This window comes from Typopeltis vanoorti, chromosome 19 (assembly GCF_054136105.1).
Source record: "Typopeltis vanoorti isolate ZY-2024b chromosome 19, IOZ_Tvanoo_1.0, whole genome shotgun sequence".
Lineage (NCBI taxonomy): Eukaryota > Metazoa > Arthropoda > Arachnida > Uropygi > Thelyphonidae > Typopeltis > Typopeltis vanoorti.
In genome coordinates, this window is record NC_143567.1 from 57506290 (window position 1) to 57521024 (window position 14735).

General features: G+C 37.5%; 1 protein-coding gene across 1 annotated transcript in view; it reads left to right on the top strand.

The window, feature by feature from the left end:
* Nucleotides 1-14735, top strand: part of LOC150096143 (WD repeat and coiled-coil-containing protein-like) — a 169475-nt gene that overhangs the window by 55180 nt on the left and 99560 nt on the right. Inside the window, exon 5 of the mRNA XM_090409347.1 lies at nt 10629-10695. Within this exon, the coding sequence (XP_090265473.1) occupies nt 10629-10695 (67 nt within the window). The remainder of the gene's footprint in view (nt 1-10628; nt 10696-14735) is intronic.

The following is a 14735-nucleotide window of genomic DNA, read 5'->3' on the forward strand; positions in this document are numbered from 1 at the left end:
GTCTTTCGTGAAGCGGCTAAAGAATTGTCAATGCCTTTGACCTTATTGTTTTATCTGAGTCTCGGGTCTGGTTTAGTCCCAAAGGGGTGGAAAGAGGGGGAAATAGTTTCAGTGCATAAAGGAAGATCCGAGACTACTGTTGCAAATTAACGACTGATCAGCATATCAGGAGTCGTTGTCAAGGTCTTGGAGAAAGTAGTCAAGGGTAAAATACAGGAATGGATTGATGAAAATGAGATAATGTATGGGGGACAGCATGGTTTTGTGAAGGGTAGATCATGCCTTAGTAACTTGCTCAGGTTTTATAACACAGTGATGACTGAACTGGATATGGGTAATAAGTTTACAGTGATACTGCTGGACCTGGCTAAGGCCTTTGACAAGATACCACATGGAAGTCTAATCCGTAAACTGCAACATATGGGAATGGATATAGGGTTGGTGAGATGGATAGGAGGGTGGTTGATGGAGAGATATCAGAGAGCAGTTTACTCAGGAGTAGAGTCCAAAAGACCGCCTGTGACTAGTGGTGTGTCGCAGGATTCTGTTCTTGGACCACTGCTGTTTAATTTGTTTATTAACGATATAGGGAAGGATCTGAGAGGAATGGTTCATTTGTTTGCTGATGATGTTAAGTTGGGTAGGGCAATAGTGAATGCAGATGTCAAAATTTTGCAGGATGATTTGAATAGACTGGAGGTATGGGCTAAGGAGAATGGATATCAATTTAATGTGGCAAAATGTAAGGTTATACATTTTAGGGTGAAAAGATTAGCAGCAGTATGTCACATTGGTGGAACTGTACTCCAGGAGATTGATGAGGACAGGGACTTGGGAGTGTTGGTGGATAGGGAGTTGAAGTTTAGGGGCAATCGCAAAAGTGGCTAAATCAGCTCATCAAATCACTTGGATGCTGAAGAATACTTTGACGAGCAGAGATAAGCAAGTTATTGTTTCTCTGTATTGAGCCTTGATAAGCCACAATCTTGATTACTGTGCCCAGATATGGTCACCTAGGTCTCTTCTTGATGGGGGAGGAGATTGAGAGAATCCAGAGACGAGTGACCAAGATGATAGCAAGTCTATGGAATGAACCTTATGAAAACAGGTTGAAGATTTGTGGGTTGCAAAAATTGGTTGATGGGCAGAAAAGGGGAGATATGATTGGGACATTCAAATTGCTGAAGGGTTTCTATAGGATTAATTCAAAGGATATTTTTGAGAACAGGACTGGTGGTGGGAGGACTAGGGGACATCTATGGAAGCTGGGCAAGAGTGTGGTTGTTAGTAAGGGTGTTAGAGCTGGGTTTTTTTACTTTTAGAGTGGAATAAGCTGCCAGAGTCTGTTGTGGGTGTTATGACAGTGAATGAGTTCAAGGCAAAGTATGATAGATACTGTGTGAATGTTGAAGAGTTCTGATGGACATGATGTTTAGGGCCTCCCTCGATGAGTCTAAAGACTCCTTGGAGTCATCCATCATCATCATCATCATCAAATTCCTGCCATGTACCCTCAAGGGGTGTACAGGATATGACAGTACTACATGAAAAAATTACATCATTACTAACTTCCTATCTACAATTTTCCTCCAAATTCATCCATAATAATAATGATGGAGTCATCCATAAAAATATGGAGTCATCCATAATAATAATAATAAATTTAGTTTAATCCTTTATCCAAGTGTAAGCAAACAGTTTGTGCCTGAAGTATCTTCAGGACTGAGGCAACTTGTGGTAAAGGTGGGCCAAGCTCTCATCACTCCTTTACTCACTATGTCCTTTTGCAACTGCTAGGGTTCTCTCCCTCCCTATCCTATTCCTTCATTCTATGATGTGTAAAATTTTCCTGGTGTTAATCCGATAATAACCCTTCAACAATGTCTCAATCATATCCCATTTTGTCTTCTATCCACCAATTTGCATTACGGGAGATACAGAGACAAGGAGTGATGAGAGCTAGGTCCACCTTTACCACAAGTTGCCTCAGTCCTGAAGATACTTCAGGCATAAACTATGTTTGCTTACACTTGGATAAAGGATTAAACTAAATTTATTATTTACATGGAAAGTGGTAGTAGTATGGAATGCATTGTCTGAGAGGATGGTGAAAGAACAAACAATGGATTAGTTTAAGGAGTGTTACAATAGAATTTGTATTGACCTTCCATCATGAGTCTAGTGACTTCATGAAAGTCAAGAAAATAATAATAAAATAAACTTCAATAACGTCTGAATAAATTAAATATAGTACATTTTAGTGATAATTTTGATTTGAAATAAGACAGACTTTGAAAATTTCATGTTCTGTACTGAATAGCAGTTAAATATATACACTGCTTGGAAAAAAGTCAATGGACATCTTAGTGTGAGGAATAAACATCCATAGGCCCACCTTAATAAGATATAGGACCTCATTTCGCTGCAATGACTACAGCAGTCCTACAGGGAATACTTTTGACAAGCATATGATAGCGATCAGTGGGAATTTTGGACCAGTCTTCCTGTAGGCATGTAATGAGGTCCTGGACTTAATCTTTAAAGGTACCTGTGGCATGACTATAAACATCAAATTACAAGGTAACCAGCAGTAATTAACTTTAAGGAAATAAAAGTACAGATAATTCATACTGAAAATAACAATGCATCATCAGTGCGTAGAAACAAGCAAATCAAAGAAATGGGAATACAAGGTGCATAAAGCAGTTGGTGGTCATGCCACAGATATCTTTAAAGATTAGACTTATTATCCTTCACAGGGAAGAATTTACTAAACAAACAGCCATAGGAAAATTATCAGTTTTATAAGGTAAGCTTCATGCTCGGATTGCCTTTCTCAAAAAATGTCATGATATGAAAGTTATTCCTACGTTTGATAGATTTAGAGAAACTATTCAGTCACCTGGAGCTCATGTAATTTATATTCGTGCAAGTTCTTTCTCGATATGGAACCAACTTTGAGTGATTGAAAACATTTAGCATCTAATATTCAGTCTATTTTAGATCTTAAAATTTTAGATTTCTGCTACTCTAGATGATGAATTACTGGATATTGTTTTATGTGTTTCTAAACAATCTTTAACCTGTTCTTATGAAAGACATTCCTACAGACTGATGCAAAAATATGAATTATTATATAAGCAGAAAACAATTACCCCTGACAACACTCCTACTAATAAATGGATTGTGAATATTTCTGGATGCCCGTTGTCTGATGCTGATACTAGTGTATTGGCTTAAGGCCATGATTTTGCTTTGGTATCTAAATGCATCCCGTATCTTGATTTTTTGCATAACATCAAACACAATCTGTTAGGACTTTCAAGTGAAGATGCTAATAAACTATGCTTCGAAGTTGCTGCTTTACTTTTTAAAAGCAAATTATTTCCATGTAATTTATCTAGTGCTGAAACCCATGCATTGTTTTCAATAAGACAAAAGAACAATATATCTATTTCGAAAGCAGATAAAGAAAAGTTGTAGTGGTAATGTATATGGCAGACTATAAGAGGAAGATAGGCTGCCTTGTACAGGATACTTTCATCTATCAAGAAATTAGTTATAACCAGTGGTGAGCTATAAGGGGCTCGCAGGGGCCCTTTGTTAAATTTTTCTCAACTTTGCGAGCCCCTTGTTCTTCTTATTTAATAATCTTGTAGAACTAGAAAATACCACCGTGGAATGTATACATGCTACTGTAATTGCTACTTTAAATTCATATGGATTTTCTGATAACTATATAAAAAATCATTTCATTGCTTTTTGTTCTGATGGAGCTAGTGTAATGTTAGGAAACAAATCAGGTGTTGCAATCTTCTACAAAAATTTTCTAACATTGTGATTTGGCATTGCACTCATCATTTATACTTAGCATTAGACAATTCGATAAATAAACGTTAAAGAAATAAATCATTTTGAAATATGGATAAAATATATGCTTTTTATCATCAATCACCAAAAAATCAATGAGAATTAAATACGATTGCAAAAGACCTTGGTATCGAAATTTTAAAGATCGGCCGTGTGGTTGGACCACGATGGGCAGCTTGCAGTTTACGAACAGCTCTTGCTTTGTGGAGAAATTATCCAGCTTTATGCAAGCATTTTGCATCAAATGATAATTGTAAGGGTTTTTTAAACCGACTTCTCATTTGGAATGTTTAAAGGCTGTAGCATTAATGATTGATATCCTACAGGAATTATATCTGTCAGAAGCTCAACAAAGTTGCAATATAAGTATTATAAGGGCTAAGTTAGCCCCCCCCCCTCTTTTTTTTTTTTTTTTTTTTTTTTTTGCTCGACCATGCGAGCCCTTTGTTAAAATTTCCATTGCTCACCACTGGTTATAACCCTACAGAAACGTGAATTAATAAGTTGCTTGATGAAGTTGTCAGTTGGGATCAAAATACTTTGGACAAGTTGCACATTCATTTTGGAAGAACTCCTCATTTATATGGCCTCCCAAAAATTCATAAAGAAGGTTATCCACTAAGACCCATCATGAATTGTATTGACTCTCCCACCTATGGAATTGATAAATTTCTGTCACATTTATTAACTGCTCATACTACTGGACAATCCCGATCATTCATCAAGAATTTCACACATTTTCTTGACAAAATCAAGGATATTCAAATACAAGAGTCGGATTTGTTAGTCAGCTATGACATTCTTTCCCTCTTTACCAACATTCTGTTATCTGACACTATTAATTTACTATATGATGATTACTCTCCTGATATTTCAAGGATTTTTGAATTTGTTATAGAATCAGGATACTTCAGCTGGAAAAATAAGATCTATAGACAAGTTGAAGACACTGCCATGGGTAGCCCTCTGTCTCCACCTTTGGCAAACTATATTTTGAATCATCTAGAACAGGGATTCTCAACCTGGTATATGCATACCACTGGTGGTACGTGAGCCACTGCCTTACTGCTACATCTAATATCTTGAATTAAATATAGTGGTACACCTCTGGAAAAGGTTGAGAACCCCTGATCTAGAAGATACCTTGTTTTCATCCATTCATCCCCAACCCTCTCATTGGTTTCATTATGCTGATGATGTCTTTGCTGTTTGGCCTCGTTCTGAAAATGAACTTGCCACTTTCCTACAATGGATCAATAACCTTCATCCACACATTCAGTTCATCATGGGAAAAAAAAGGCTACCATCGTGGACATGCTTCTTACATGCACAGAAGCTGTGCATGTAAGAAGCTTACAACAAGAACTTCTCACTATCAAAACTTTAATGGACTTTAATGGTTACAACCATAATCAAATATAGCAGATAATTGACTCTTATGTTCCAACACCTCAGGTTTCTTCAACAGACTTCACGGTTCCAATCCCTTATATTTCTGGTATCTCTGAACTGATTGTTAGAATTTTGAAGAGGTATCACCTTGTTCCCACATATTTTTCTATGAACAAAATTTCTCATCTGTTGCTATCTACCAAAGACATTATTAGCTGGTGTTTACCAGATACCTTGTGAAGTAATCTAACATGCTTTTGGCAGACAGGCTGTTCTATGGGAAAAAAAATTAACGAGCATCATTATTATATTGAATACATGAAACCTCAAAAGTCTGTCTGGCACAACATAATATTGACACTAAACACGGTATCCAGTGGGATGAAGATTGGCTTCTCCATAGAAGCAGGTTTAAATGTGCATGCATTTTCAAAGAAAGTTGTGAAGTCCTTTTACACTGGCCAAATCTGAATCAGAACGATTTTCTCTCTCTCCCAAAAATATGGGAGATCCTTATTTTATGTAACCATCAAAAAGTTTTTAATAATATTATTAATATTAATTTCTAGCGGGGTGCTTAAGGGTCAAAGCTGTATAAATGAGAGGAGACCTCCACATAGCCTTTAAAGGAATGCGGAGAACCGACCAGGGCTTCTGACCTAATGTCCAATCCCACCTTCTCGTGGTGCACCCTGTTGGGTATCTACTTTGATACTGAACGAACGAGGATGGGCTGGCAATTTGGGATTTAGCCGACCAAATTGTATTCTTATTGGTTAAACCAAAATAAAAAATGATGGTACAACATGACAAAATTTCATGCCGGCTGGGGCGTCGCCCGGTTAAACAAGGCCCCCCGTTGTTTTCGCCAGGGAACCAGGGCGAACAGCGAAAAGTCAGCTACTGGAACAAATCTGAAAACAAACCCCAACTCAACATCACCAGAGTTAAAGATCGGTACTATCAACGTAAGAAGCCTGAATGGCAAAGAAATGGAGCTAGCTGAGGAATTAGATAAGTACCAGATCGACATAATAGGGGTGACTGAAACAAAAAAGACCAAAACTGGTGAGATCTTTCTGAGCAATAAATACAAAATGTTATATTCAGGCAATGACAATCAAGGAAAAGAAGGAGTAGCCATAGTATTCAACACAAAATACGAGGCTAATCTTCTTGAATGGCAGTCAGTCTCAAGTAGAGTAATGTGGGCAAATATGAGAATGGGGAACTGGACAATGAGACTTATTTGTGCCTATGGTCCCACAGAAGGTTCTACTAAGGTAGAAGTGGAGGAATTTTTTGAGGCTTTAGAAAAAGCAACTGACACAATGAAAAAGGAAAAGTTGGTCCTTGTTGGGGATCTAAATAGTAGAGTAGGAAATGATTGTGAGACATACAAAAATATTTTGGGAAAATTTGGAGAAAAGAGCAAAGCTAATAATAATGGCAAATATCTGTTGGATTTCTGCTCAGGACATGGACTGGTTATTACTAACACCATGTTCCAACATAAAAATGTACACAAATTCACATGGAGAGAAGAGGCTAGGAATAAGAAAAGTCTCATTGACTATGTTATTGTTGATAGTGATGTTTTCTCCCTGGTGCAGGACACCAGTGTGTACAGAGGATTTGAAATTGGAAGTGATCACTATTTAGTCTTGAGCAGGATAAAATTGAATTTCATATTGAAAAGAATAACATGTAAGAAAGTTTTAAAGCGAATAAAAGTTGAGCAGCTCTCAGATGTGAACTGTAGACTAAAATACAGAAATATTATTGAAAAGAAAATGAAAGAGTTTGAGAACAGGAATCAAACCTTGGAGATTCAGTGGCAAACTCTGAAGGAAACATTGATTGATTCTGCCAGAGAGGCATGTGGTGAGGTTGTGTGCAAGGATAAAAAAATCAGAACACCCTGGTGGACACAGGAAGTTAAAGAGGCAGTGAAGGAAAAGAAGAAAGCATATCAAAAGTTCCTGGCAAATAAGTCAGCTTTTACTCTTACAGAATACAGAGACAAATGTAAGAAAGCTAAACAGTGTGTAAAACTAGCTAAACAAAAGTCATGGGAGGACTTTGGCAAGAATATAGAAAATAAATATCAAGAAGGTGGAAAATATTCTGGAGGTTGTTGAAGAAGCTTAGGAATGGAGGAAAGAGTGCTGTAAAAGGAATTAGAGATGATAAAGGTGAAATGAAAACAGGAGAAAAAGATATCCTTGAAGTATGGAGTAATTACTTTGAAAAACTGCTAAATGAAACAAGCAGTGATGACAGCACAGTGATAAAAAACACTGACCAGGCATGCAGTCAGGAATACATATCCATACTTGAAGTAGAAAAAGCCATCAAAGGCTTGAAATGTGGAAAGGCAGCAGGAGTAGATGATATTCGACCAGAAATGCTGAAGTATGGTGGTATAAGAGTCTTACAGTGGCTGCACTGCATAGTTCAGAAAGCCTGGACAGAGGGACGAATTCCCGATGATTGGAGTAGAGCTCTCATAGTACCCATATATAAAAAGGGAAATAAAACTGAATGTGAGAATTACAGAGGTATTTCCCTACTGAGTGTTCCTGGCAAGATCTATGCAAGTATACTTGAGAAACGGTTGAGAAGAATTGTAGAAGAAAAGCTTGGTGAAGAACAAGCTGGATTCAGGCCAAATAGGGGCTGTCAGGATCAGATCTTCACTTTACGACAAATAGTCGAGAAAGCATGGGAATATAACAAAGATCTGTATTTAAGTTTTGTCGATTTGGAAAAGGCATATGACAAGGTGCCAATAGAGAAGCTATTCAATACGCTGCAGTTATATGGTGTCAATGGGGCATTATATCAAGCAATACTTAGTCTTTATTTGAGTTGTGAGTCAGCAGTTAGAATTGAAGGAAGTACAGGAAGATGGTTTAATGTTAAATCTGGTGTGAGACAAGGATGTACATTATCCCCTCTGTTATTCATTATCTATATGGATCACATTATGAAGGAATGTGGTATTAAACCTGATATCAAAATTGGAGATGTTAATGTCAGCTCTTTGCTTTATGCGGATGATGTTATACTTCTAAATAAATCCGCTACAAGTCTGCAAGATTCTCTGACTAAATTGAATAGCTGTTGTAATAGATATGGTATGAAGGTCAGCAATAAAAAGACAAAGACAATGAAAATAGGCAGAATCATTGAAAATGTCAACTGTGTTGTGAATGGAGAACCTGTGGAACGAGTAAAACATTTCAGCTACTAAGGCACAATTTTTACTGAAGATGGTAAACTAAATATAGAAATAGACAACAGAATCAGCAAAGCTGGTATCGTGGGAAGTCAATTGAATAAATTCATATGGAATAAGAAAGAAATTAGTCGGAACACTAAATTAGCTGTATACAAGACTGTGTTCAAACCAATCTTAACTTATGGATCTGAGAGCTGGGTCAGAAGTAAAACACTTGACCAAAGACTAGAGACCGCAGATATGAGAGTTCTGAGAAAGATTAGAGGCGTGAACAGATGGCATCAATGGCAATATCATGTTAAAAATGAGGATATTAGGAAAGAACTTGACATTGTCAGCATCCAGGAATGCGTTAGCAGAGCTAATCTCAGATGGTATGGTCACTTAAATAGAATGGGAGAGGAAAGATTAGCAAAACAAGTGTTCTCTGCCAGGTTGGCAGGAAAACGACCCAGAGGAAGACCAAGATATAGGTGGATTGATACGGTACAAAGTGCCTTAGACGATAGAAATATAAGATCTGATAATGTTGGAGTCTTGACAAGTAACAGACTGATTTGGAGGAAAATTGTAGATAGGAAGTTAGTAATGATGTTTTTTTTCATGTAGTACTGTCATATCCTGTACACCCCTTGAGGGTACATGGCAGGAATTTGATGATGATGATGATGATGATTAATTTCTAGCACACAGCAACAGTTTTTAATTAGTAAACCACCCACTGCTGTATGTTCCTTGTATTCTTGTTTTTTTGATTTGCTTGTTTCTACACACTGATGATGTACTGTTATTTTTCAGTACGAAATATCTGTATTTTCATTTCATTAAAGTTAATTACTGTTGGTTATCATGTAATTTGTTGTTTGGGTCCTGAACTGTTATGGGGCAGATGTCCCTTTACCTCACCCAACATTCCAGTTCATCCCACAGATGTTCAATAGGGTTGAGATCCAGGGCTCTGTGGAGGCCAGTCAAGTGTGGTATGTTCATTGTTCATGTCCACAAACCATGTAGTTACAGCAGCCTTATGACGTTGTGCATTGCCATGTTGAAAGAAGAGAGAGAGAGAGAGTGGTCAGTTCCTAGAAATGGCACGTATGAAGCATTGCAGTCCAGAGTGTTCAGATACCTCTCAGAGTTCATGATACCAAGAAGAGTTCCAAGGCTAAACCAGAAAAAACAGGACCATACCATTACACAGCCACCTCTAAATTTCATAGTTGGGGTTATGAACTCTGGTTAGATACATTCACTGGGTATCCAGCACACCCACACCTGTCTTCGGTAGTGGGTGTAGCATCAGTAGTTGTGCCATAACACACCTTTCCTAGCTTCCCTGTTCCACTGTATATGCTCTTTGTGCCACTGAAGACAATGCTACATGTTGATTCAGGTAACGTTGGACTTGCATATTGTATGCAGTCATATCATGGAAACCCCTGTTGTGAACCTCGGTTCTGAATGTTTTTGTGCAGATTTTTGTGTTCCAGTCAATGCCTGGAACTCCACATTCAACGTATTGACTGACGAATGCTGGTTTCATCATAGCACCCTCTGATCATGTTTGGATCATCCACTGCAAGTAGCATTTGTAGTTGACTCCCTGCACTTCCATCTAAGTATGGTGTCACTGATTGTTGATCTGAGATGGCCCAATTGGTCAACAATTTGCTGGACACACTTAGACCTGCAGCATGGAATCCTATCACAATGCCGCTTTCAAACTCCATTAAGTTCCTTCTCACTGCCATTTCACCCAGACACAGTTGCATTGTGACTTTGGAGCATCATTGCTCCAGTTTATATCAGCTACAAACACATGATTCGTTATATGGCACAGTGCACCTTGCCCATGGGGGGGGGGGGGGTTCCATTGACTTCTTTCCGAGCAGTGCATTTGTGTGTTTAACTACTGTATTTAGTATGAGTCCTTGACCCCCCCCCCAGATGAATTTAAGGACTCATTATTATTACTGTCTAATGATCATCATCATCATCAAATTATACGATCATGTCATTATTATAATGATATTATATCACCATCATCATTTGATGATGATGATAATATCTGCATTACAAATATATTTTTAGTTTTATTATTTATTAGTGTCATGTTATTTAGATGGCTCTGTGGTGCTTGGAGTAGTTCTGCATCTCATCTTTTACTTGCAACAGAAGAAAAGCTTATGGTAAGAAGAAGATTAATTTTTTTTAAACTAAAGTAAGGGTTATATAGGTTATATAATCAGGAAACCCTACAGAACAAATGTGGCTCAGGTCTCCAATAAGCAAGGCAGGGTTTCACACTGGGTGATGTCTCCATCTACCAACTAAAGCTATCCAGAGATATTTATGCCACAGTCAGATTCACACTCACAATCTGTAGTTTGGGAAGTAGAGATACTATTCACTCAGCCAACCAGGTTAGTATTGTGGCCAAAATTATTCCAAGGGGGAACTATGCAGGAAGTTCCTCAATTTCCACAAAGTTAAAACTTCTACTTCGGCTTTCAGAACCTCTAAGGTTCTTTGTTGTATGCACTAACTTCTTCCAATCCTTTCTGTCTTGAGCCTCTTACATTCCATTCCTGGATTCCCATCTCAGCTAAGTCTTTTGGATATTATCCTTCCATTATATCTGTGGCCTGATGAAAGTGACCTCTGGGTCACTTTCCATCAGACTTCATCTTGAATGCTTGTTTAGCCATTCTCCCCTCACCCATTCTTTCCACATGTCTAAATCATCCTGAACTGCATGCTCTGATTTCACCAGAAATGAGGATCTACTAAGTTCAGATAGTTCTTGATTATCTCTTCTTCTCCATTCACCTGTTGTGTTATCTCTTACAGGTCCATAGACTTTTCTAAGGATTTTATTTTCAAACATATGTAGTGATTTTCCATCTTGTTCTGTTATGCTTCAGGTTTCTGCTCCTTATGAAACAATAAGTCTAATGATTGTCTTGTATATTTTTGTTTTAATCCTGTTTGATAGAATTTTGAAGATAGCAAATGCTGTAGTGAATGATAAGATCTATTGGAAGCATGTATTCTAGGTTTTATTTCTGTACTAATTTTATTATCTCAAGTGATGAATGTTTCAAGATATTTGAAGGAAGCAGCATTTTTAAATTTCAGGTTATCAATGGTAAATTGATAACCTGAAATTTTTTTCCACCCTTGATTATGATTTATGTATATATTTAAATATTCAGTTTTACCCTGGTTGATTTGTAATTCTGGTTTTTTCAGCAATAGTTTTGAGTTTTCTAAATGTTATTCTTTAGCATTCTTTCCAACAAAGCATATATCCTAAGTCTCTTGAATACAGGCTTTTAATGTTAAAAAAAAGGGGTGGGTGAAAGGGCATCTCCTTGCTTCAGTCCTGTCTTAAATGTTAAAAAGGTTCAGATCTAATTCCATTAGTCAATATCATGTTTTGGCTGTCAATAGTGCAAATTTTGATTAAACATATTATCTTATGAGGTATTCCTAGTTCATCTAATACTCTCTGAAGGCCTTTCATACAAATGCTATCATATGCTTTTCTAAAGTCTATAAATAAAATATGGACCTGCAAATTATATTCCCATTTTTTTTCTAGTATCTGTCTAAATGCACAAATCTGGCCAACTGCCAATCTGTTTCTTTGGAATCCTACTTGATATTCACCAAGCATGAAGTAAGATTTAAAAAAATATTACCTTTTCCAGGATAAAGTAAGATTCTTTTTAGTATAATTCATTATAATTTAGTATAATTCTTTTTAGTCTAAAAGTTCACTTCAATTGTTATTTTAATTAGCAACCAAATTAACCATAACAGTGCAGAAGGTCTCAACTTGGAGATTGAGTTTTTCCTTGGACTTCTTGCAGCGTATATGATGCAACAAGTGTTTTATGTATTCATCCAAAAACAATAAATTAAACAATAAAAAGGAACGTATTATACATGGTATGCGAGAAGTGCGATGAAAGGTTAGGACATTTCAAAAATGAAAATGGTGTACCAGAAAGGATTGAAAATGTTTGCGATGGTAATAATAGAAGTGATATGGAGGAGCTTAGGCAAGAGTTAATGAAAATGAAGATTCAAGTTAAATGTACGAAGAAGAAAATGGAATGTTTAAATAAGAGAATAACTAATATAAATGACAGGGAGGTTAATAAGAAGAGCAGGTATCTAAAGATGATAGGATTGCTTTATATGGTGACTCTTAATCATTAAAAGTGTGGTAAAAAATAAGGTGCATTAGACATGTTTTACAAGTGGTACAATAAAATGAATGCTTTGCATTGAAGGAAGGAATGGGCATCAGAATTAGTGGTAGGCACAAACTACTTGGATAGTGAGACAAAGACTGTGAAAGGGGATTTGAAGAAGTTGTTGCAGGAGGTGAAGGATTATTCTTGTTGAGAGGCTTATACGCTGGTTAAACATGATAACTAATATTTAAGGAATTGACAGCATATACTAGAAATATAGATTAAATAAACTTTAATATATACTTTCTAATATTTTGGCAAACGTCACGTTGCCATCTTCTTGGGAACTTACTACAAAGACACGTGCACACAAGTACTAATAACAGCAAATGAGACTGAAACTAGGAAGCTAGCGTTTTCCTAAAGTCCTGATGGTGCCCCCTGGCAGGCTATATTAGTAGTTCTTGGCCTTTGGGCTGAAGTTCTTCTGATAAAAGTTTCCCAAATTTGGGACAGTCTCATGCATCCAAATTTGTTGAGGTTTGGCATGTTCCTAAGGGCCGAGGCTGATTCCATGAATAGTCTTTCATACTTGAACTTGCTGCGGTGTATTACTGTGGCTTTCTTCCAAAGGCCAAGAACTACCAATATAGCCCGCCAGGGGGCACCATCAGGACTTTAGGAAAACGCCAGCTTCCTAGCTTCAGTCTCATTTGCTGTTATTAGTACTTGTGTGTACGTGTCTTTGTAGTAAGTTCCCAAGAAGATGGCAACGTGACGTTCGCCGAAATATCGGAAAGTATATATTAATTTTATTTAATCTATATTTCTAGTATACGCTGTCAATTCCTTAAATATTAGTTATCATGTTTAACCAGCGTATAAGCCTCTCAACAAGAATAATGATCATCCACGGAGATCTCTTCGCACGCAAGGCCCGCCATTATGGCAAACTGAAGCTGAAGTTATCCAGACAACTTAACTGTCTGGCATTCCTAAAACGCTGCCAGGATAATCAAGTCATCCCAAGCTGTGTTAAATTTAAGCACCGCTTCATCTCACAGAAAGCTCTCCGTATTTACAACCGTGCTAGCCAGGCATTACTTCGGGAGCAAATTACCGCTACACGCGGTTCCCTAGCCGACATAAACAGAGCTATTTCAACGCTAGAAAATGAGCTTTCACTTACGCTGAATCACGAGCTTTGGTTAGTCTTACATGACGTTTCGTGTACGGCAGCTAAAAAAGAATTTGAATGAGTATGGAGCCGACATATCAACAAGTTTGATAAATTATTAAAGAACTCGGCGTCCAAACCTAAACTACAAACCAACACTGTTGTTAACCTTTCGTCAGCTACCTTAAAGCCTGAAGCACTCCACGCTCTGTCATGTGGTCACAACTTCGTCATTGCTCCTAAGAAATTACCGGCTGAGGAATTAATGATCCAAATTGAATGTGGGATTCGCCAACTTCCAAACCACATCGCCAATGATATTAGATTGGATGTAGCCTGTGTTCTCAATAAAGCAAAACCTCCAAAATCCAACATATCCATTAATGAATACAAGGCACTACAAGAATTGAAGAGAAACAAAAAAATAGTGATCACCAAAAGCGGATAAGGGGAACGCCACTGTGGTACTCAATCTTAAAGACTACACAGGTAAGCTCAAGGCTTTATTATTAGATTGTTCCACTTACCTCCCCATTGATTACAATCCCACCAACTCACAAATTAGAAAACTCCATAGGCTCCTTAAGAAGGTCACTTCTTGGCCTGTGGAGATTACCAACAGACTAAAACCCTATAACTCTAGACCCCCCCCCCCCCGCATATATGGGCTCCCAAAAATACACAAAGAAAATGTGCCATTACGTCCCATAGTGGATGGCATTGATTCCCCCACTTACAAACTAGCCAAACATTTAGCCAAAGCGCTCTCACACTATACTGGCAATACACCATCACACATAAAAAACTCAGCCCACTTCAAAGCCAGTATAGAAAACTTTACACTCCA